The following is a 22,269-nucleotide window of genomic DNA, read 5'->3' as shown; positions in this document are numbered from 1 at the left end:
GGAAGAGCCTTGCGAACTCCTGCTCTTGATGCTCAGTCGGGGAATGGATTGCAGGCGAGGATGAGGAGTCAGGTTCAGGTGGCGGATGGGTTGGATTTGAGTTTGAACCTTTCGAGCTCTATTGTTGAGAGTTCGATGGTGGAGGGGAGTAGTCCTGTTTTGCAGAGGAATGCAGGTGGGAGAGGGAGGGGTGCGAGGGGGAGGGGAGGACGGATGAGCTGAGTGGTATGGGTGAGTGATGAGAAAGAGAAGTGTCGTTTGACTGGGTGTGCTCAGCTCAACTCAGCTCAGCAGGAGATTTGTACAGGTCCCGTCGAAATGAAGTGGTATGGCTGAACGAATGAATGAATGAATGAATGAATGGACGAAGCGGACAGAGGAGTGAAAGCAGACGTGACCACCGATCGTCTAGTTGGACATGAGCAATGGAAATGAAACGGCTCCGACTCGACGTGCTTTCTAATAGTTCATTCCTCTTCGTGCAAAAAATGGGTATGTACAAAAAGCTTGCTCAAAAAGTCTGCTCCATGCAAATCTTCTATGCTCGACTTTCATCGTCATGCAAGTCTTCCTTCAAGTTTCTCCACTGCTTCGACTGCTTCCTCTCCCCATTCGTGCTCCGGCTGGCCAAGTGACTACTCATGCCGAACAGTCAGTCAAGCAAACCCGCCTCGCTCTCCACGCAGAACTCTCCACTCCCTTCAGAGGCTCGACTCCAGGCTCATTCCGCCGAAGCGGCAAGTCACTCCTCCAACCTCAATCCCAACAAACCACATCATCGTCCCGCACTAACCAGACTCCCTCCACTATCCTCCCTCCGCACCGTCCTCGGAGATCCCAGTTGCGACAACACCATAATCGCATCCCTCTCCGCTTCCATCGTTTGGGTCTGCGTTCGCAATGTCGTGGGTCTTTCCCTCCCTCCTCCCGCAACTGGCGTTCGAGGAGGAGACATCGCTGATGATGTGGCTGTATACGCGTTGCTGGGTTTGCGATGGTGGGAAGCTGTGTGGGAAACGGGACTGAGATCTGGCGCTGGATCGAGACGTGGAGCGGAGAGATGAGGTGGTTGTTCATAAGAATTTGCGGTGGAGGTCATGGGGAAGGAGAAGTTGTAGTGTCCTGATCTCCGCTTTGCAGGAGGAGAAGTGGTCGAGCAGTAAGGCTCCTCGGCGTACATTCCCTCGTTGATAGACATGTTCGCTGTCGTGCCGGATAGTCCGCTCGTCTGCGGTCGACCGTCGAGATAGCTCGCGCTGTAACGATTGGCAGTGCGATTATTCCGTTCGCGACTCGCGGCTAGTTGCTCGACTTCGTTCAGCGACTTGTGTTCCCATCCGTGTTGAACTTTGGCCATCGCATAGCCGAGTCGTTCTTTCAACGAAGCGGCGAGTTCGCCTGCGCGGGAACCGGCGGACGAGGCGGTGGATTCGCGGCGGGAACGGGTAGATGTTGGTGGGAACATTGAAGAGGGTGTAGAGAGGGACGCTGCGGATTTGACGTGTCCAGATGCCGTGCGCTTGGAGCCGTTTATTGTAGGAGCGACAGGCGATGCGATGCTCATAGGAGAGGCCAGGGCGAAGTCGCCGGTGGTGTGTTGTCCATTGTCGGGAGTTCGCTCGCGAGAGATTTTGCTGGGTTGAGACTCTTGAGAGGAGATGTCGGGCTCGGTCAGGTCGGTGTTGTTGGTTAATTGCGACAGATTGCTGTGGCTGGAGTGGAGTTTGGGTGTGTTTTCGTTGTGACTGCTGTAGCCGCTGATGTAGGAGTCTTGAGAGAGGGAGGGTGAGGTGGTCGTCGTGTTGGAGTTGTCGGCGATGTGGTGGTGGTGATGCGACGATTCAGCAACGGCTGGCTGCACTGTACGCGTGGTCGGTTGGGCGCGCTTGGGAGCGGTCGAGTACGCGGTGGTCGTTATTGTCTCCATGCTGGGTGGAAGAGACTGGCCAGCAGTGTGGAAGGAAGGAGGTATCGCAAAGGGCGAGTAGAGGTCGAATGAGTGTATCGTGGTGGTAGAGACAGAGGAAGAGAGAGGCGTCGTCGTGTCGTCTGTCGAACGCGGTGAGGTTCAGAACTCGTCTCGTCCCGTGGGCACTGACGTCTTTTCCGCTGCACTCTGCTCTCAATGCGACGCGTATCCTTGAAGAATGTCTGTCCTTTTGATGATATACTGAGTGAATGTCGTGTATATGCAGGAAGTGTATCAATCCCAAATGAATGTATCTCTCTATTGTATGTTGCCGCCCATCACAGTGATCTGATCACCCGTTGCTACAGAAGAAAGGGAAGCGGCGACCGAGCACTCGCACTAATTAGTAGAAGAGACCCCACTCCGATCCACGCCGATCGGGACGCGCGAAAGCACGTGAGCTAGATTGAAGATATATAGATGGATGCGCTCGTGCCGCCGACAATGGCATCGACATGGACATATGAGTTGGATATCGGACTAGGTTGTGCCGATTGGTGTATTCCTCATTGTTGGTATATATTGAGCTGTATAACCAATGAGACATCCCTACAGCCCCAACCAACTTCAACCTCGTAGCTCTCCTCCTCCTCCATACCAACAACAACCCTCCATGCTGCCTCGATAACAATCACGCCCACCGCCTGTTATGCTCAACCGAGCACTAACACGGCATGGCAATGGCGTCCTCTTCTCATCAACCCTCTCCAGAAATGGCATCCTCCGAGCTCACCGCCAACTCCTCCTCTCAAGACCTCACTCCCGCTCCATCGAGACGACCACCGTGACCAGCGCCGACATAGCTCGCCTCGCCGCCGCTCCTCTCCACCCATTGACTCTCGCCGACCTCTGCAAACACGGCCGCTCTCCGCTCTCCGAATCCGCTCTCCTCAACAGCGCCAACTTCACCCTCGACATATTACCTGCCCGCCTCGCCCACCGCATTCAATCCCTCCGCGCTCTCCCATACATCGTCGTCGCCAACCCCAATGTCTCCCGCATCCACTCCAACTACCTCCACTCGCTGTCCACCCTCCTCCCCTACGCCGAGCGCCGAATCGAATCCCTCGAAGATGAGATCAAATTCACCGAAGTCATGGCCGACCTGGTCCGAACCCACAACAACACAATCGCCGTCCTCGCGAGAGGTTTCCTCGAAGCAAGAAAATACATCACAAAAGAAGCCATCACCGCTTTTCTTGACGAACACCTCCGCGCGAGAATTGGCACCCGTCTGATCGCGGAACAACACATCGCTCTGCACTTCAGCAGCATCCCTCATAACAGGAACCCTCCACAACCATCGTCCTACATCGGCGTGATCGACACCTCCCTCCGTCCAGCCGATATCATCCGCAGTTGCGAGCACACTGTTGGTGAGATATGCGAGCTGAAATATGGCGTGCGTCCGACTGTCAACATTATTGGAAGTCCAGACACGACGATCGCACATATACCCATGCATCTGGAATACATCCTCACGGAACTGCTCAAGAATTCCTTCCGTGCGACTATTGAAGCAGGAATGGAGCGCGAACCGGTTGAAATCACCATCGCACCAGCTCCAGCATCAGCTTCTCAGACAGCAGATCTCAAGTCGAAGTCCTCCTCTCCCAATCGTACCAGCAGCGCCATCACAAACCAGGACCAAGGTTCTGTGGATCTCGCTTCCGGCGGCAAGTCGTCAAACGACAGCACCATCCGTCCCTTAGCGCAACAAACTCCCGGTGTCACGATCCGTCTGCGAGACCGCGGTGGAGGCATTGATCCCGCTATCCACGCGAAATTGTGGGAGTACGGATTCACGACATTTGACGAAGATGAGATTTTGTCGAAAGTCTTCGGCTCCTCTTCGTCCTCCTCATCTGGCGGCAATGGAGGCAACAGCATGATGGACGGCATACCAGCATTAGATGCTCTCTCGGCGGGCGTGGCCGGAGGGAGTAGTCTGGCGGGATTGGGGTATGGATTACCACTGGGGAGGGCTTATGCGGAGTATTTCGGGGGTGGAATTGCGGTGCAGAGTTTGTGGGGGTGGGGGACGGATGCGTATTTGAGTTTGAGAGGGGTGGGGAGGGTTTGATCGATGGAAGTGGAGCCGGAGTGGTGCTGGCTATGAGGGAGGATTTGGACCTGGGATCCAGGAGGTAGGTAAATCTCCGCTTTCCAGACGAAAGACGAAGGCGTGGAGGAGCAAGAGAGACAGCGTGTGTCACCCTCTCGTTTCTTCTTCGCTTACGAATGTTACGACTTTGCATCTTCCATCCATTCATTGGGCTCTCGGCACACTCACTCAGTCCATTTCTAACAGAAACCACATCAACGCCCTCTGCATTCCCACAACCGCCGCACCACCGTGTCCCCAACCCGGAAATTCATCCGTCACCACAGCACCAACATGAGGACAATCCTCCAACCTCTCTGCCATCGCCCTCGCATCATCTCCACACTCCGGCTCCTCCGCTTCCTCTTTCCTCCTCTCAAACGAAGCCTCCGACTCGCCTTTCCTCCGCTCCAATTCCTTCGCGCTCGAACCCCAGGTCAAAAGCACTTGCGGCGGTCTCCCGATCATTTGCCCCTTTTTGTGGAACTCTTCCTCCTGAAAAGTCACGATGGAGTACTCACTCCACGAAATCGACGGACTCGCCGCGACAATCCCGTCGAACATTTCCGGCTTCGTGAAGAGTGCGTTCAAGCTAAACAGTCCACCGTATGAATGCCCAAATAGGCATTTCCTGCCCTCCTTCACCCCGACAGAGGTAAAGAGCTCCTCCTCTATCCTGCGCATCACCTCCGCGCGGATGAACTCAAGGAATACATCCGCCTCGCCGAATTGCAGATCCGTCCGCGGCTCGCCATGCTTATCAAGAGGTGGCCGATACGTCCCATCTCGAGAAGGAGGCGTCAAGTCCGGACCTCGCCGAAAGTCATAGACGAATTGGGATGGAGGATACCCAACCCCGACGATGATGCTGCGGGTGCCGTTGAGAGACTCTAGGCGCCGGGAGACTTCGACTGCGGTGAAGAAGTAGGCGTTGCTGTCGACTAGATAGCTGCCAGACTGTCAGGGACTGATTCGGAGACTAGCGGTAGAGCGGCGCTTACAAGCTGGAGACGGGAGTCTTTTTCTCGATGTCTGCTGCTGGCGGGAGACGATTAGGTGTCCAGCATAGCGGCCATGCGATTTGAATGAGATATGGGCCGCGCGGAGTGGGGATGGTGTATTGGCATGTGTTTGGGATGCGGGATGGTGAGAGGGACATGTTGAGTCGCAGGACCATTGTCAGCAGGGTCTAGGGGCAGTCGAAGAGTCTTTGGGCATACGCATGAAGGTCTGCACGATTGCCTGCCAGAGTACGCTCTGTGCGGAAACGTCTTCCGCTCTTGGCAGAATGCGATCGATTGCGGTCTTCCGAGCCCCACTTCCAACCGGGTGAATGTAAGTGAATGCAGGATCTAATCTAACGATCAGATAAAACCTCATCCGCCCCACTCGAGTTGGAGACACTATTGGAGGACAACGATCCCGAGCTCGCTCGCCAAGGGCATCCTTCAGCCACGGATCCACTGGCCAAGACGGAAGTGGATAGAGCATGCTCGGATGTTATCTGATCTCGTCCTTGAGCCGACTACTTCCATGGAGCGGAGAGTATGGAGCCGGCCGACGTTTTCTTGGAGCTCCACATGAGCATACCGTCTTCAAGGGTTTCGGGTCCATTGTCCCGGTTGCTGGTCCCAACGCATGCAACGCATGCGGACGAAGCTCCCACGAATGATCGAGGCCCTCCTTGCGCTGGTAGGATGCATAAGAGCGAGGTTTTCCTCAGCAGAAGTAGTAGGTCTTCAACAGACCGCTAAATTTTCGGTTTCGTACACCTCGCCACAAGACCGCACCTGAGCTATGCCCTTTCCCAAAGCCTTTGGAGGCCGGGCCCAGCCAACCAACTCTACGAGCGACTCGATCGAAGTCTCCAACCAACAAGACACCATCGAAGCAGACAAAGAAGCCAACGTCCCCGACCAAGATGCCCAACCTGGCATTCAAAAGATCGAAGCCGTAACCCTCGTCTGGACGAAATGGTCTCTCGCATTGCTCCTCATCAAGTGCGTTCCGCGGTCCAAGCCCCTTCTTGTTCCCTCTACTAATACGCTCTCTGCTAAGTATATGGATTATCTTTCTGACCAATGGCCTCCGACTCTCCATCCTCGCCTCCCTAACTCCCTACGTCACCTCCGCTTTCCAATCCCACTCGCTCATCACCGTCATCGGAATCGTGGCCAATGCCATGACAGCCGCTGTCTACATTCCCATGGCCAAACTGCTCGACGTGTGGGGGAGGGCAGAAGGGTTTCTGCTCGCGGTGGGATGTGCGACGTTGGGAGTGGTGCTGATGGCTGTGAGCGATGGTTTGGCGACGTTTTGTACGGCCCGGGTGAGTTCTCCTAATCCCTTGTGCTACGGCGTGAAGTGGAGTGACGCTGACGGATGTGTCAACAGGTTTTCTACTCCATCGGCTTCGCAGGCATCATCTACACCGTCGCCGTGCTCGCCGCAGACGCAACCTCGCTCCGTAATCGAGGACTCGCATTCGCATTTACATCGTCGCCGTACATGATCACCGCGTTCGCGGGTCCGAAAGCCGCAGAGGGATTCCTCGAGAACGTGAATTGGAGGTGGGGATTTGGAGCCTTTGCTATCATTGTGCCGGCGATGACGCTGCCTCTGTTCGTGCTGTTGAAGGTTCAGCTGAGGAAAGCGGAGCGGGAAGGGAGGTTTGTGAGGGAGAAGAGCGGGAGGAGTGTTATGCAGAGCCTGCGATATGGTCTCGTTGCTTTCGATCGTAAGTGAGCATGTTGTTCCATTGATAATCTCTTGCTGACCTCACTCTCAACAGTCCCCGGCGTGTTCCTCTTCGCTGCTGGCCTGACCCTCTTCCTCCTCCCGTTCACACTCGCCGCCTCCGCTCCCAGCGGCTGGCGCACACCCTACATCATCGCCATGATCATCGTCGGCTTCATCCTCCTAATCCTCTTCGCTCTCTACGAGAAATACTTGGCCTCTCATCCCTTCATCGCCAAGACCTTCCTCACCGACCGCACCGTCATAGCCTGCTGCCTCATCGACGCAACCTACCAAGTCTCCTACTACTGCTGGAACAGCTACTTCACCTCCTTCCTGCAAGTCGTCTCCAACTTGAGCGTCGCAGAAGCAGGCTACGTCAATTCCACTTTCCAAGTCGTCTCCGGCGTCCTCCTCTTCATCGTCGGCTACGCCATCCGTCGCACTAAGCGATTCAAATGGGTATTCTACATCGCCGTCCCGCTGTACATCTTCGGATTGGGCTTGATGATCCACTTCCGCCAACCAAATCAGTACATCGGCTACATCATCATGTGCGAGATCTTCATCTCCATGGGCGGCAGCGTGTTCATCCTGCTCGTCCAACTCGGCGTACTGGCTGCAGTGGACCATCAACATATCGCGGCTGTCCTAGCATCTCTCTACGTGTCCGGCACAGTCGGCGGCGCTATCGGCAACACCATCTCCGGAGCAATATGGACGAATACGTTTCTTGGAGCGTTACAGCGGAATTTGCCTGAGTTGGCAGTCGGGAATGCGACGTTGATCTATGCGGATCTAACGACCCAACTTTCGTATCCGGTCGGCAGTGCGGAACGCATTGCAATCCAGGAGTCATATGGGTACGCGCAGACAAGGATGTTGGCTGCTGGAGTCGGCGTCATGGCTTTGTGCTTCGTTTGGGTGCTCATGCTGAGGAATCTGGATCTGAGTAAGAAGGGTCAGACCAAGGGGATGGTGTTTTAGGATGCTTTGGGCAGCAACGGAAAACGACCGTACGTCGTCTGCGTCAAATATACCTGTATATGGCCGCCTCGATCGAACGGTCGAATTAGCAGTAACATCGTGCAGTCACCCGACTGACCACTCAATCGGCCTCACACCACTAGATCATTACCGTATTGAGGTATATGAGGCGGACGCACGCCTCACTTTCGTCTACGTGGCAAAGGAGGTGCGTGGTGCGCGCCACAAAAGGACGAGACGGAGATGAAGCTGCTCTGCTGCAAAGATCCGCCCAGATTGCGGCCCAACCATCCTCAATATAAGTGGGTTTGCGCTGTTACTTGTTGGGGTTGATAGATACCGCTTGCTAGTGGATGTTCGAAGCCTTCGCCTCCGAGGCGTCCGAGGTCTACGTAGCCATAGCATGCGGCCTTGATTCCGACTTCTGAGGCCGAGATGGGGAGCTCCTCTCGTCGATTCAGGACGTGCATCGAAGACCTCGACACCGTCTGCGTGAGCTCCACCGTTTTTTCCCGGCCCGCTGCGCGCCATCCGCAGCAAACAGACCGCCCGAGCTCCAAAGTCCTCCAGCACAGCACGCCCCCAAGCTCAGCGCACAAACATCGACACGTTGCCAACATGCAGCCACACGTCCCTACAAGGCCTTCCGCCGCGGACGAAGCCTTCTTCGAAGGCGGCTGGTCCGACGAAGACGACCGAATCGACGTATACGCACTCTTCGTGCTAGATGGAACCATTTCCGTGGCCGTAAGTCTAATCCGAGGCCGCACACTTGCAGAGACTGATGTCCGTAGGAAATCGAAGATGTCCTCCAACGCAATTACACCGACGCTGGCCACGCCGGTTTCTGGCTAGCGGACGACTACCACAATCTCGCCGACTACCCCGACGTCGGCCTCGACGAGCGCATTGAACACGGCACCCATCTCCCTCTCGATGAAACTTGGCGGTCCCCGTTCGTAGGCAAGACGATCGAAGATGCGGCGGAATATCTGCGCAGCGTGCCGAAGCCGCGCAAGCCGTTGTGCAAGACCTGGTTCGCGGTCCTCGACGCGAAGCTGTATCGGGAGGAGGACCAGGTGCTGATTTGCAAGATTCGGGAGGATGGGCGTGTGGAGTCGATGCCCTGTGTGGCTGCGTTTGTTACGGTTCATTTTGATGGGTATGATCGTGGGTATTGGGACCTGGAATTGGACAGCTGGAAGAACGATGGAGGAGGGGTGCAGATGTCGGGACCGTGAGGGAGAGAGGGAGGAAAAGACTTCCAATGGGCACCGCACGTTCTGAAGCATTGCGGCGCAAGAGAAACCAGGGCAAGAGAGCGTTCCCATCGCCAATCTTGCATCAGATGCCGCCATCGAGCGGCAGTGGTCACCAGCATCTAGATCACCAGCCAAACTTCTCCACTGCCACGTCTACGTTTAGTCCTTCTCTCACGAGGCGAGAGCATGTATTCCTGACGCTCCTGTTGAGGCTGTCCGGACCTGAGACCACGACGCTGATCTTCGAGTCATCGTCAGCACACTCCGCGTGGTCCAAAAGCTGATGCACATTATCGCAAAGCAAAGCGGCAACATCCGGTCGTCCATATTTGCGGCTTGGCGGCGGCGTGATGAGATGCAGACCCAACGTCTTCAACTCCTGCAGCCTTTCAGTTCCCAACCAGTGCGTGTGGGAAGCGTCCTGAACGACCGAAATGAGACAGATTTGCTGACCATGCCGGGATTCGCTGTGTAGCAACGACCAGATCATCGGATACGCAACTGCGATTCCAGATCCGCCAGCTACAACAATGGAGATGTCACTGGCATGTAACATGTCCAACGCATGTAGAGAACCATACGGACCGTCGAGGCGAATCTTAGTGGATGCGTGATCCTGCGCATAGTGCAGCAGATCCCTTGAGAAGCCGCTTTTCGCGCGGATGATGAGATTAAACCACGCATGATCTTGACCAGGCTCCGGAGCCGCTGAAGCGATAGTCATAGGGTGACATTGTAGCACGTGCTGCTTGGAGATACCGGGAACGGTGAGGAATACATGCTGAGAAGCTTCCCATCCATGGCTCATGTTTCCGCCAAGCCAGAATCTCCATCCGGTTCTAGATCGTGGACTGACAGACCAGTCCGCGGAGACCTTGACCGTCTCGCCATCTTTCATGACCAACAAGTCCGCTCGCACAGTCTTCGTCTTGATATTCATCCTCCACACGATTCGATCCAGGAGGAATATCGCCAGCGATGCACCAACATACGGCCGACTTCGGAAATGATGGAAGAACAGCAGTACCAGTCCAGCAGCTTGCAGGAAAACGTGGCTGGCCAGAAACATCTCATACCACCACTCCCGAAACGAACTCAGACTGGTGAAGTACAGCACCTCATACGCCACGAAGGCACAGTCGCCCAGAAGGATGTACTTGAACGTGAGGAAGCGGTAGAGTGTGAGAAAGGGACGTAGAGCTCGCCACCAGGCAAAGAGCATACCGGAAAAATGTATGACTGCTAGGAAGCAAAGCAGCTCGCCTTGTCGTCGATGCAGTAGATTGAGATTCTCGTAGCTGTGGCCCGTGAGGGCTTTGAGGGGCTGATTCTTGGCCGCGAGCATGTAAAGCCATGGGAGATTGGCGACGAAGAGTAGCCCAGAACGGCCGGCGATGACTTCTATGCTGGTTAGAGTGCTGAAGTCTACGTGGTAGAGGAGGTAAAATATGTTGAGAGCCAGTAACGCCAGGACGCAGAATGTAGTCGAGTTCTCAGGCATGATCCGGTGAAGGATAGGGACCGGAGGTGGTTGATACATCAGTGTTGCTTTGAGCCATCTTCTCATTCTCTGAGTGGCGCGAGCTGATGTCCGCTTCTCTGGCGTCCCGACTCTCGTGAGAAGAGAGTCATTCTCGGTGGCAAATTTGCCTTTGCTCGAGCTCGGAGGCGACACGTCGCCTGTTCTTGAACTCCCGGAGCAGCTGGACGTCCACTCGGACTCGAAAACAGTAGGATGTTTCTTGAAGTCATCTTTGCGTGTGCAGCTCTGCTCGTTGGCTTTCTCTCCTCTTCGTCTGCTTCGTGTTGAAAGCGTCCACTTCTTGTACTGATGCCTCGCAGCTGTAAGCAATACCACGCCGAGCACAGCCGCCTGATACGTGATCAAGAACCATCGGCTAAATCCAAAGCCCTCGATGAGCTGTCTGCGATGCTCCTCTGATGGTGTTTCTGTTATCATGAAGCGCGGATCAGGCATCGGATCAGATAAAGAGAAGTCGTCGCCCGACAACGACGGTATGAAGAATGAGTCCATTTCTTACGGATGCAGGGCTTCGCGAGCTCACCAATGCTGTAGTCTTGGACGAGGTGCCATGTAAGTAATCCCGCGTGGTGTTGTTGTTGTAGATGGAAGCGGCTTCCAGGGAGATCGAGCCGGGATCTGCTCTGACCGCGCCAATGATTCAGGCCGCCGTACTGCAACCCGATACCGGCACAATCTTTTTGAGATTGCTCCAAAGAGCGATCATGGACTTGGCCGTCGATGCGAGTGCCCAACAACAGTCATGTGTACCAGTGGCGGATATATATAGAGGGACAGGTGCAGAGCGCGGGGAGGGCTTTGTTGGTCCTGCAAAGACTGATGAGCCAACTTTGGTACTGGCTTCCTGACGAGCACGACGGTATGGTCAATCATATCCCGAGGGCATCCTCTGCGAAAATGCCTCTAGCCGTGTGTGCTGTCGAAGCACTATTCCATATCGCTACGACTCATCCCCAAGTCAGGGAGCAAACATCGAATCGCAGCATTCTTTGCAATGCCAGCGGAGACGATGCGTGCTCCTGCATCGATCGATACGATGGCCTTCACGCTTTCCTCAATGAGACTTACGAGCTAGATTGAGGCGCAAGATACCAACATGCACCCAGCAATTGCAGCAGTCAATGCAGCCATCCGAACTCTCATGAATTTCATCTTCGGTCGCGCTCGATGGCCTCTCTGGTCCTCCAAAGATAGCTCCACATTAGCCATGGACAACTCTTCAACCGTGGCAAGAACAGCGTCTCGGGATCCAATTTACTATCCATCAAGATCCTGGGCAGTGCTGCTCGTACGAGTCGAATTTGCGGGTAAAAACGGTCTCAGAAGTCGGCTGTGTATCTCCGAGGACATGACCTTCGCAAATTTCATCCAAGCATTGCACTGCCGACTGAGCAGACGTCTGTCGAAGCTGGGCTTGGAGGTGGCTGAGCCCTGGCCGTGGGCCTGTCACGCCGTCAGTATAGACTTCGAGTCGGCTGGACAGCAGCGAGAGGCATTGACGGAGCGGTCCTGGGTCGAGATCAGGACTGCTCTGCTGCGACAGGCATACGACTTGCCCGAGCCAAGTATCGAAGTTGGACTGAAGGTGAGCCGCGAGGAAGAAAAGCACAGCGCATCGGCCGTTGGTAGCGGAAGCGTCAGCTAGCACAATATGAAAGCAATTGGAAAGTCTTCTGACTGTATCAGTCCTCTTGGTCGGCATTGCGCAAGCATGGCAATCAATCTTGCTCGGTCGCACCGGCGTACAATCATCTGCGTGGCGTCCATCTGCGCTGGTCCATGATGATGTTATCGGTCTCCTGGCGAGTTTGAGCAGCCGATGTCGTCCATATTGAGATTCAGATGCAGAAAATCGTGCGGACATGGTGGAAGGCGAAGGTGTGAGGTGACCGCGCTAACATGTGAGCACCGTCACCCCTGCTTGGCGAGAGACCTCAGCCCATCTTCGACAGTAACCATCAACATGAACCACGACTCCCTTCATATCTACAACATGTTATAGCATTTCTAGTGCGTGCATGTTCCAGTCTTGCATGCCTCGCGATCATTACTATCCCGTCCACATTCATTACCAGGCTACGATACGCCTGAGTGTGGCCGCGTAAGCTTTCTTACCTCAGTCTTCAGTCTTCCTGATCTACAAGTCTTTCTATTGTGTTCGCCGCTGGCTGTATCATCAATATGGCACTTCTAGACACTCTCAAGGTGAGTTTCCATCCGCTGGTGAGCGCGGAATGTCAGCTAATCTCCATTCCAGGTGATCGCCATTCCCGCAGTCATCGCCGCCGCCCTCTACGCCCTCATCGCGTTCGCCATCATGCCTCTGATCAGAAACCACCGAGAACGATACAGTCAATACCTCCCTATGGGCTCGATATCTCAAAGCACGTCCTCGATGCGAGATCGCATAACGAATACGCTCACGGCGTGGATCGTGCCGCGGAGACATCTGGTGTATGACGCTTCGGGAGAGAGGAGAGGGAGCTCGAGTGCAGACGAGTTTGTCTTTGCGGATGCAGATGGAGATCAGATGGTTGGGTTTGATGTGGAGAGGAGTGATCGGAGAGTGAGGGGTGGGGATGTTGAGAGGAGCATATGAGGGAGGTCGTGAGAGTGAGATTGGACAACAGCACCATGCATGAGTGGAGTGAGACGACCGCGTGCCCAACAGTCATCTCGTCAGCGAATTGCCTATGTGTCTCGCGTCCTTTGGTTTCGTGCTTTTGTCTTAACATCATCGGGATGTGTCCATGGCTGGCACAGAAGCTGGCCAAGGTCTTGATGCCTCGACACGACGGTGACATATCTCAATTACGGTGGCTGTACTATGGGCATGACAGTCCTCGCCTTCTGCTTCGCAATTGCTGGATCGAAGAACAGAGCTCGCCGTCCGAAGAATTGGTCTGGTGTTCCTGCTGCCGATATGGGCAGGAACGACAGACGCTGCCGGGAGCCGATAGCCGCGAGGCGCCAGCGTCGCGGCTTGTTGAGCGCGCGCGGCGACACTCATTTCCGACAAACGCAACATTTCAGTACTTCGACTGATGAGTATCGTCTCTCAACACACCATCACATCGCCATCGCAGTCGGATCACGATGTTTGACGACACCGGCACCGTGGAGGTGACTATACGACAAGTCGAGCCGGTCAGATATCCCGAAGTTCAGCGATACCCACAGTACGAGGAGTCCAGCGAGGTCTTCGGCGATAACCTTTACCAGGCAGATGTGCACGTCGTGAAGGGCGAGCAATTCGCAATCTTCGTCGAGCTCGGCGATCACTTCAATTTCCACGACAACAAGACGCTGAAGATCCAGGTGTCGATTGATGGCGGAGCTGCGAACATCTGCCAGTACCTGGACGAGAAGGATCATTATCAGGGACCTTTGCACAAGAAGATCGACGAAGTGCGGGCCCGAGTGACCACTGAATACTTGCCAGAGGAGGACAAGCCAGATGAGTTGTACTGGTGCGATCTCGTATTCGGTCAACTGCAAGCACGTACGTATCAGCTCACCTTGCTTGATTGAAAATCGCTAACAGATCAAAGTCGAGACTCGTGCTTTCCCTGTCACTCTCCCACTCTGGGGCGATCTGGATGATCATGACACGATCACCGTTCGTCTCGAGCTCGGAAACTTGGAGCATCCTGCCAGAAACAAGGGATTGCATCGCGGTCCTGAAGCTCATCAGACTGAGAGTCTCAAGTGAGCTTTTTCCTTCCATTCAATGGTGTTGACTCACTGACGATCGCTCCCTTGTAGCCTCATCGCTCGCAAGAAAGCAATGCCTGTGAAACACCGCTCCCTGTTCTACAAGGGTCGACGTCCGCCGATCACGTTCAGATTCCCTTACTGGTCCAAAGGTTCGTAACCCCTGTGTTTTCTTGGGAATGCTCATTGCTGACCGCCTCGCCAGACAAGAGTGATGTTCCGGCGGGTCGGATCATCCACCGCACGCTGGAGCTCACCTCGCCAGCATCACAAGCAGTTTCAGCTGTCGACAGACAAGCGCTTGGGCCACAAGCTCGCTCATATCTTCGAATCTCTATTCCAACCTTCCTCCTTCCTTGCATCCCTCATCCACTTCCTCAACATCACACTCTTTACCGGTCATCAACTTCTTTACCTCCTACACCTCCACCAATTGAAGAACTCTACGAAGAATCGTCATCATGATCGACATTGCCAACGGCATCGAAGTCATCATCTCGCCTTACAATGAAACAGAGCCCACGGATCCGTATCACGAATGGAAAGCACCCCGCAAGAACAAGAAGCTCTTCGCGGACGGTCGTAACGAGTGCTACATCGAGGCCGTGCACAATGAAAGATTCGGGATGGAGATGATCCTTCATACTCACTTTGACTGGCACGGTGCACCACAAGTCCAGATCAGTGTTGTGATAGACGGCGGTACCTTGGATGGGTGTGTCATCGTGCGAAGGCCTTCCGACTGGAAAACCAAGCCCAAAGCTTTGAGAGTACCATTCATGTCATACTATGGCAAAATCGACGGACAGACCAGAGTGTGCGGATCCCGCTTCTCAGAGCTGGAGGCGGGTATGTGACAGAGATCATTCGTTGTTTTCAATGTTCTAACATGCATTGCTAGTTGATGATCCCGGCTTGCTGTCCAAGGACGAAGAAGACATGGAAGTCAGCCTCCGAGGAAAAATCCTTGTTACCTTCCAGCGTGGAACTACAGCAGGCAAGCGTGGGCGTAAGCAGGAGTCGGGGACCCTCGGGGACCCACTGGTCTTGCCTGACAAGACCAACAAGGTTGTCGCTCTAGACAATGGCCGTTCCCATGCAGTCCAGTATGTTGCCCTTCGCTCCGATCGACCTGTTTCGTATGACTGATGTAGACCAGAATGCTGGATCTGGGGGCCGCCGACTCAGTATGCTTCAATCCAGCCTTCAAAGCGCATGACAAAGGCACAACTGGAGAAGCGATTGTGTTCACTTTGTTCTACACGACATCAGGTTCATTCAGCATGCTCCCAATGGCTTTAGAGACGCAGACTGATATCTAGCAGTCTATCTGGAGATTAAAGAGATCAAGCCCGTCATTCCCGTCATCAGCAGACCGAATATACGGGGAAGACCTATTGAGGTACGTGTGGCCACCGATTACACTGCTAGTACCGCCATCTGACCGGCCCTTCAGATCATCGACGACCCAGAGCCGGTGGCACAGCCTCTTGTCACTCCAAACATGACGCCGGCTACCATGATCCGCATCAAGGAAGAAATCGGCGAAGGCAATGCCAATGGAACACAGCTCATCGCCCATACTGAGACCCCAGCGGAAGCTTTCGACGTAGGGCCCTTTACGCAGCGGCCTCTGTGCTTCACTGCTGACATCGTCCTAGCTCGACGCCCACCCAAGTACTGCTGCAAATAGCCACACCCCACCTGCCGTGAACCTCGCAGGGCACGCACCAGTCCAAGTCAAAGAAGAATTCATCGGAACCCAAAGTCCTTCCACCTCTCGCGGGAGGAAGAGAACTGTCAAGGAAGTCGAGCTTGAGGTCGCGGAAGCGGACTGGCAGGAAGCTATGATGAGATACGACATGACGCCTGCGGATTCCCCGGACCGCATGTCATTGGGAATGACTTGCATGGCGAAGAAGCGCAAATTCGTGGAGTCAAAGTTGCAGCTCGCGAAGCATGACGCTGATGAATGAATGCAGAAACCGGCACATATGAGCAGCGGAGCGGATGCTGACTTCTTGATACGATTGCGGATTCAAGCACGGCTGTTGAATATTTGCTGCTCTCACGGTACATAACATAAAAGTTCATCTTGCAACGATATTGCATTGCTACAATATCACAAGGACTAGCGAAAGCCAATACCACAACTTCAATCCATCGTGCGACAAATCGTCCCCACGGCAGCACTCGACTCTCCTCTCTTCGACCGACCACCCTCTCTGCCTCCTGACCTCTGCAACTCCAGAATCAGAAGCGCAGTAACCCTTGATAGCGGCATAAAGAGCCGTCCGTCTCTCTTCTTCTGCTCCGCGATGTCAAGCCTGCCATTTCCTACTTGAACCACCCTTCTGGCGTAAATTTTGCCATGCCCCGCATGCCCCAAGTGTACAAGCTCTCTTCAGATGCGGGTTCGACTGAAGCTGCCGAAGGGGGAACCTCCCGAAGACGCCTCTTGTGGCGGAGCTTGTTGATGTCCGTCCAACGACTTGAGCTCCCTGATAACGCGAGCAACTGGAGAAGGAATTTTTGTTGACTCTGTTTCTTGACTGCCACACTCCGCTTCTCCAACCCTCCAGCTCCGAGGAGTTCTTCAAGTCATCTCCATGACCGGATCGGTATCCTCTCCATCTTCCGCTCACCAAATCGCCGGACAGACGATGGTATTCCTCGCGATGCTGACAGCAACGGAGATGAGAATCGTCGGACAGACGATGTGTTCGCGATGCTGACAGCAACGTTTTGGTGTAGATCGACGGACAGCCGATGATGTTCCTCGCGATGCTGACAGAAAAGGGGTTGTGGGTCGTCGGACAGACGATTTGTTTCGCAATGCTGACAGCAATGTTTTGATGAAGATGTGGATTGACGGACAGACGATGTGAAGGTGCGATGCTGACAGCAACGTTTTGGTGTAGATCGACGGACAGACGATATGAAGGTGTGATGCTGACAGCAACGTTTTGGTGTAGATCGACGGACAGACGATGTGGAGGCGTGATGCTGACAGCGCCGTTTTGATGAAGGTGTGTAATGCCGGACAGACAATAGTATTCGCAATGCTGACAGCATTGTGTTGATGAAGATTCAAATCGACGGACAGACGATGAAGGTGAGAAGTGTAGAGGGGTTGGGATTTTCAGTCGCCAAGTTGAGTAATTACTCAGAAGGTTTGTCGGTGTTGTCGGCGTCGCTGGTGGGATCTTGTCCGGTGCCATCGACGTTCATGCCGGTCTCCTCGCTCACGGCCGCTTAAAGCGCAGCATCAGCTTCGGCGCGCGAGATTGGAGGTGGCGCCGGTGCAGGTGGAGGTGCAGACGCAGCTGCCTGTGTATCAGCTTGGGCCCTCGCTTCTGCGGCTGTGCTGCGGTTGTGGTTGTGGTTGTTGTTGTTGTTCTGGCTCTGATTGCCTTGACCGACGGACTGACCGCGATCCAATGGACCGCGGTTTGGAGGACGAGCTGGTTGGTTCTGACCCGGAATCGGACCCATGCTCGCCGCTTGAGCCATTGTTGGTGACGTGCCTGGTGGCATTGTTGGCCACACAGTCGTGTCCTGCACAAGTGGCGGCAGTACGGCCGGCTTTGGGAGCGTGGCTGAAGCTTGTGGAGTGTTCGATGGCCGGCTGGCAGTCGAGGGTTGTGGTCTGGCCGGTGCCGTAGGCATCGGACGCGGCGCTGGGTCCCGCCCGTAGAGTGGCATCTGTGCTTGACCTGGAGGTGGAGGTGCAAAGACCGACCTCGTCGTTCCTTGCTCCGCCAAAGTCGGCGCGGCAGTTTGTTGGTTGGGAATATTGAACCTCGCTCGAAAAGCCGCGGCCATTTGCTCAGGCTGATCGGGAACTGTGTTCGACGACCGGGTCTCGCTGGCGACGAGCGCAGTTTGAGGTTGAGGCGGAGCTGGAGCTGGAGTCGAAGTCACCCTTCTTCTTCTCTTGCTGTTTGCCCGGTTGCTGAGCCGGTTGCTGAGCCGGTCGCTGAGCCTGTTGCTGATGAGCCGGTCGCTGAGCCGGTCGCGGAGCATGTTGCTGCGTCTGTTGGTTGATTCGAACGGATGAGCGTTGCCCGCCGTCGCGCCCTGGCTGTTGGACTGCGCAGGAGTTGAAGTTGGAGTGGTTGATGGCTGTGCCGGTTCTTTCTTGCACGGGCGAGCCGTCCACTCCCCGTCGGGTGCCAGGAAGACAAACCTGTCATTCTCCAGGTCATGGAAGTACCATTTGTTCCGCTTTGGGTTGAAATGCCAGATGTGTCCGTCGTTTTTGATGTGCGGTGGTAGCTCCCATTCTGACGCAGGTGTTGGAGTTGGAGTGGTTAATGGCTGTGCCGGTTGTTCATTGCACGGGCGAGCCGTCCACTCCCCGTCGGGTGCCAGGAAGACAAACCTGTCATTCTCCAGGTCATGGAAGTACCATTTGTTCCGCTTTGGGTTGAAATGCCAGATGTGTCCGTCGTTTTTGATGTGCGGTGGTAGCTCCCATGTTGGCGCAGGTGTTGGTTGGTTGGCTTGATTGCGGGTTTGGTTGTGCGTTTGGTTGCGTGGTTGGTTGCGCGGTTGTTGAGAGGTGCCGGTTGAGCCCACACTCGCCGACGTGCCCTGGCCGTTTGACGGCGCAGGAGTTGCAGTGTTTGATGGCTGTGCCGGTGGGTTCGGCGAGAAGACACTCGAAAATTTGCCGTCTTCAGACAGAAAGACGTACTTCGTCTTCACGTAGTCATAGTGGTACCATTGGTTCCTCCTGTAGTTGAAATACCAGGTGTTGCCATCGTCTGTTACGTAGGCTGGTGGCTCCCATGGTGGTGGTGGCGGTTGGTTGGTTGGTTGGTTGGTTTGGTTGGTTTGGTTGGTTTGGTTGGTTTGGTTGGTTTGGTTGGAATTATTCGCCATGTCTTTCTTCTTACTCGGATTGTGATCACCAGCCATAGTGTGTGATGGCGATGGTGTTGAGTTGGAAAGACGTGTGAAGTGGGAGCGGTGCGATGGTCGAATTCGAACAACCCCTTTTGATGAAAACATTGCCAAGCCTCCGCATGCACTTCGGCGATGAACGAGTTTTCAAACTGTCAAGTAGTCAGTCGTGAAGTGCGCTGTCGACACGCTTCCTTTGCACAACAACAACCATCACACTCGCAAGCATGGGCTCCTTCATCCCACCCTCCAAGAGCAAACCACCAACCATCCCAACCAACCAACGACCAAACTTGATCTGGTGCGCATGGTGCTGCTACCATGGCAAACTCGAATGTGACCTTCAAAACAACCAACCATGCTCAAGATGTGCGGATTTCAACAGCAAAATCCACACACAGCCAGCGGGCACACCACTGCATGACTGCTATCAAGCGGCGGATGGAGCTTGGACAACAGGCTGGCGGCAAGGCGAGATGGAGAAGAAGTTGAGAAACGCAGCCGTGGCCGACAACTTGCCTCTCGGTGTCTTTCCCGACAACGCCAATGGTCGATTCATCGGACCCTGCGGACAGCGGCCAAACCAACAGCAAGCTCGAGGCCCACCTCAGGCGCAGAACCACCAAATCCAACAGCAACCTCGAGGTCCGCCTCAGCGGGATCACAACCAAAACCAACAGCGCCCTCGAGGTCCGCCTCGGCCGCAAGACAACCAGCGACAACAAGGACCATTGTCATCGGTGAACGCTTTAAGATCGCAGCACCACCCACCGCAGTACAACCATCAGCTACAAGGACCGCCGCGATTGGTGCATCCTTACGGACGGCAGAACAACCAGCAGCGACAAGGACCGCCATCGTTTGCGAATCCTTACCCATCGCAGTACCAACCACCGTCAGCGAGACTGCCATACGGTTCGTATGCTCCACAACCGTCGTTCGATCCGAGGTACAACCTCTATGGCGCCGAGCCTCAGAGTGCCTTCACCGATCGGTCTTGGCAGCAAGAACTTGCGCGACAAGATCGCGAGCGCCGTGAGGCTCACGAGCGTGCCGAGCGTGCTGCTGATGCTGATCGCCTAGCGCTGCTTTTCACTGCCGGCGTACGACCTCTGCCGGGACCTGCTGTCCCCTCTGAGCTTCACGGCTACCAAAGCACCCTATTAGATCAACGTGACAGACTTCTGGCAGGACGGAACACAACACAACTCACCAACACTCAGAACGACACTGCTCAGCAACAGCCTGTCAAGAACGTCAACAACAAGCGTCAGCGAGAAGAAGATGAGGATGATGAAATCCAGCCCACATCACCTCGTGAGCCTTCCGTTTCCCGCGGTCGTCGCAGCCGTCGGAGCGATCCGAATGAAAACCAAAAGCGGATCGACAAGAGCACGTTCTTCCAGAATGGCAGGCCGACTTCAAAGTCAGCAAAAGAAGGATGCGCTTGGCATTGAATTCCGACAACGATCTCGACAATTCAGGATAGGATCCGAGGGCAGCAATGCCTCCTCCTGCCGCTCAAACTCGCGGACCTCGTGGGGACTGTCGTGCTGGCAGTTCGATTCGTGCTCCTTCGCTTGCGTTCAACCCGCTCACGAACAAGGCACGAAGCCAACCTCGGATCCTGATGAGTTTGCCCCAACATACCCATCTTGAAGCTTTGCTCTCGTCGGTGAGCTCTGCGATGCGGCAAGTCTGCACACCACATGTCTATCGACACTTTTTATGGCGATCCATGATCTTTCGGACTCTTCCAGTCCGGGCTGCCATCCGCGGCCCATTCCCACCTCTCTCTCTCTCGGTTGTCATCTACGGCCCATTCCCACCTCCTTCTCAGCTTCCCTCCACGGCTCAACTACACCTCCTTCTCAGCTGTCATCCACGGCTTAACAATACTTCCTCCTCAGCTGTCATCCACGGCTCAACTACACCTCTTCCTCGGCTGCCATCCACGGCTCAACTACACCTCTTTCTCAGCTGTCATCCACGGCCCATGCGTGAGCAAGACTGCCATCCGTGGCCCATCTACACCTCTTTTCAGCTGCCATCCGCGGCTCATTCGAGAGCAAGACTGCCATCCGTGGTCAGGCTGTTATCAACGGCGGGGAAGGCTCGCAGAGAGAGCGAGTCGAGCAGGTGAAGGGAACGAACGGAGGAGCGGTGGAATGGAATGGAGGCGAGTGACATGACCGACCAGGTGAAGTCAAATGATGAGGAAGGAGGAGGAAGGAGGAGGATGGAGGAGGATGGAGCAAGTGAGGTGTGAAGCTTGGCAGAAATTATGTAATTCTGCTACCCACATCAAATACGACAAGGCATCTTCTCCAGTCTCCACTAATGTTCCATATCAGTCGCGCGAACATTGTGCGGTTAAGATTGCTTGGAGAGTCAGGACGAGGACGACGAAAACAGTACCACATTGACGGCGAGCCTTTCGTTGCTCCAAATCCTCTGTTCAAATGTGAAGCGTTTTAATCCAGGCCGCTTGCCAAGAGCAGAAGAAGGACGAGTGAACGTTGTCACTTCCAATAATGCTTCCATCTCTATTCTGCAGGTCAAATTGCACCCTCCAAGCCATCGGAATGCAAGATGTGCAGTGCAGATGGAGTGAGACCACGGAGATATCTCTTGGGCTGTCGTCAGTGCTCTTTCATCCCGAAAGCTATCTTCCATGATCGCCTCACCTCCAAAGCTGAGATTCACAGGTCTTTCGCATTTTCAAGTTGTCTTTTGCGGTCCTCTTCACCCCTTGTCATCGACAGTACATGCGCTTCCCGTTCACTCTAGAGTTTACGCTGTCGTTCACAGTCCGAGAGGGCTCGCCGAGGTGCCCAGGTATGTTGTGACCGGACAAAATCAAATGACGAGGAGGAAGTCGGGTAACAAGCTTAGTGGAAAGTATGCAAGTACATCATCAAGACTCTGACAGGATACCTCTCTCCTTTTTCCATTGTGTGGTTCCAAGCCAATCGAGTGCAAAAGTGCTGAGAAATCGAGGGTTGAACCACGGCTATGCCCTGCTCAGGTTGTCTTCCAATGGTCC

The 22,269-nt window shown here is 54.7% G+C and overlaps 7 protein-coding genes across 7 annotated transcripts; 4 read left to right on the top strand and 3 right to left on the bottom strand.

Moving 5' to 3' along the window:
* Positions 1 to 775: 775 nt before the first annotated feature.
* MYCGRDRAFT_111105 (uncharacterized protein) lies at positions 776 to 2,242 on the bottom strand (the record flags this gene model as incomplete). The annotated part of the gene is made up of 1 exon (XM_003848883.1): positions 776 to 2,242. One exon carries the CDS (start codon positions 1,925 to 1,927, stop codon positions 776 to 778), a length of 1,152 nt encoding a protein of 383 aa, XP_003848931.1.
* Positions 2,243 to 2,618: 376 nt separating this feature from the next.
* On the top strand, positions 2,619 to 4,967 carry MYCGRDRAFT_111104 (uncharacterized protein; the record flags this gene model as incomplete). The annotated part of the gene is made up of 3 exons (XM_003849023.1): positions 2,619 to 3,763; positions 4,140 to 4,176; positions 4,698 to 4,967. 3 exons carry the CDS (start codon positions 2,619 to 2,621, stop codon positions 4,965 to 4,967), a joined length of 1,452 nt encoding a protein of 483 aa, XP_003849071.1.
* Positions 4,968 to 5,852: 885 nt separating this feature from the next.
* MYCGRDRAFT_76487 (putative siderophore-dependent iron transporter) lies at positions 5,853 to 7,796 on the top strand (the record flags this gene model as incomplete). The annotated part of the gene is made up of 4 exons (XM_003849024.1): positions 5,853 to 6,073; positions 6,132 to 6,402; positions 6,468 to 6,810; positions 6,865 to 7,796. The coding sequence occupies 4 exons, from the start codon at positions 5,871 to 5,873 to the stop codon at positions 7,794 to 7,796; spliced, it is 1,749 nt and encodes a 582-aa protein (XP_003849072.1).
* Positions 7,797 to 9,182: 1,386 nt separating this feature from the next.
* On the bottom strand, positions 9,183 to 10,625 carry MYCGRDRAFT_48873 (ferric reductase-like transmembrane component; the record flags this gene model as incomplete). Its single annotated transcript, XM_003848882.1, has 1 exon — positions 9,183 to 10,625. The coding sequence occupies one exon, from the start codon at positions 10,623 to 10,625 to the stop codon at positions 9,183 to 9,185; it is 1,443 nt and encodes a 480-aa protein (XP_003848930.1).
* Positions 10,626 to 11,697: 1,072 nt separating this feature from the next.
* MYCGRDRAFT_111102 (uncharacterized protein) lies at positions 11,698 to 16,291 on the top strand (the record flags this gene model as incomplete). Its single annotated transcript, XM_003849025.1, has 14 exons — positions 11,698 to 12,186; positions 12,450 to 12,479; positions 12,604 to 12,611; positions 12,746 to 12,806; positions 12,859 to 13,174; positions 13,442 to 13,502; positions 13,688 to 14,103; positions 14,153 to 14,309; positions 14,755 to 15,164; positions 15,217 to 15,421; positions 15,475 to 15,587; positions 15,641 to 15,717; positions 15,772 to 15,924; positions 15,977 to 16,291. The coding sequence occupies 14 exons, from the start codon at positions 11,698 to 11,700 to the stop codon at positions 16,289 to 16,291; spliced, it is 2,811 nt and encodes a 936-aa protein (XP_003849073.1).
* Positions 16,292 to 17,480: 1,189 nt separating this feature from the next.
* Positions 17,481 to 19,238, bottom strand: MYCGRDRAFT_111101 (uncharacterized protein; the record flags this gene model as incomplete). Its single annotated transcript, XM_003848881.1, has 1 exon — positions 17,481 to 19,238. The coding sequence occupies one exon, from the start codon at positions 19,236 to 19,238 to the stop codon at positions 17,571 to 17,573; it is 1,668 nt and encodes a 555-aa protein (XP_003848929.1).
* Positions 19,239 to 19,699: 461 nt separating this feature from the next.
* Positions 19,700 to 21,437, top strand: MYCGRDRAFT_96317 (uncharacterized protein; the record flags this gene model as incomplete). Its single annotated transcript, XM_003849026.1, has 3 exons — positions 19,700 to 20,649; positions 21,204 to 21,223; positions 21,424 to 21,437. The coding sequence occupies 3 exons, from the start codon at positions 19,700 to 19,702 to the stop codon at positions 21,435 to 21,437; spliced, it is 984 nt and encodes a 327-aa protein (XP_003849074.1).
* Between the last annotated feature and the right edge of the window lie 832 nt (positions 21,438 to 22,269).

This window comes from Zymoseptoria tritici, chromosome 10, assembly GCF_000219625.1.
Source record: "Zymoseptoria tritici IPO323 chromosome 10, whole genome shotgun sequence".
In the NCBI taxonomy this organism is placed as follows: Eukaryota; Fungi; Ascomycota; class Dothideomycetes; order Mycosphaerellales; family Mycosphaerellaceae; genus Zymoseptoria; species Zymoseptoria tritici.
This window is presented reverse-complemented; position numbering and strand designations above follow the sequence as displayed.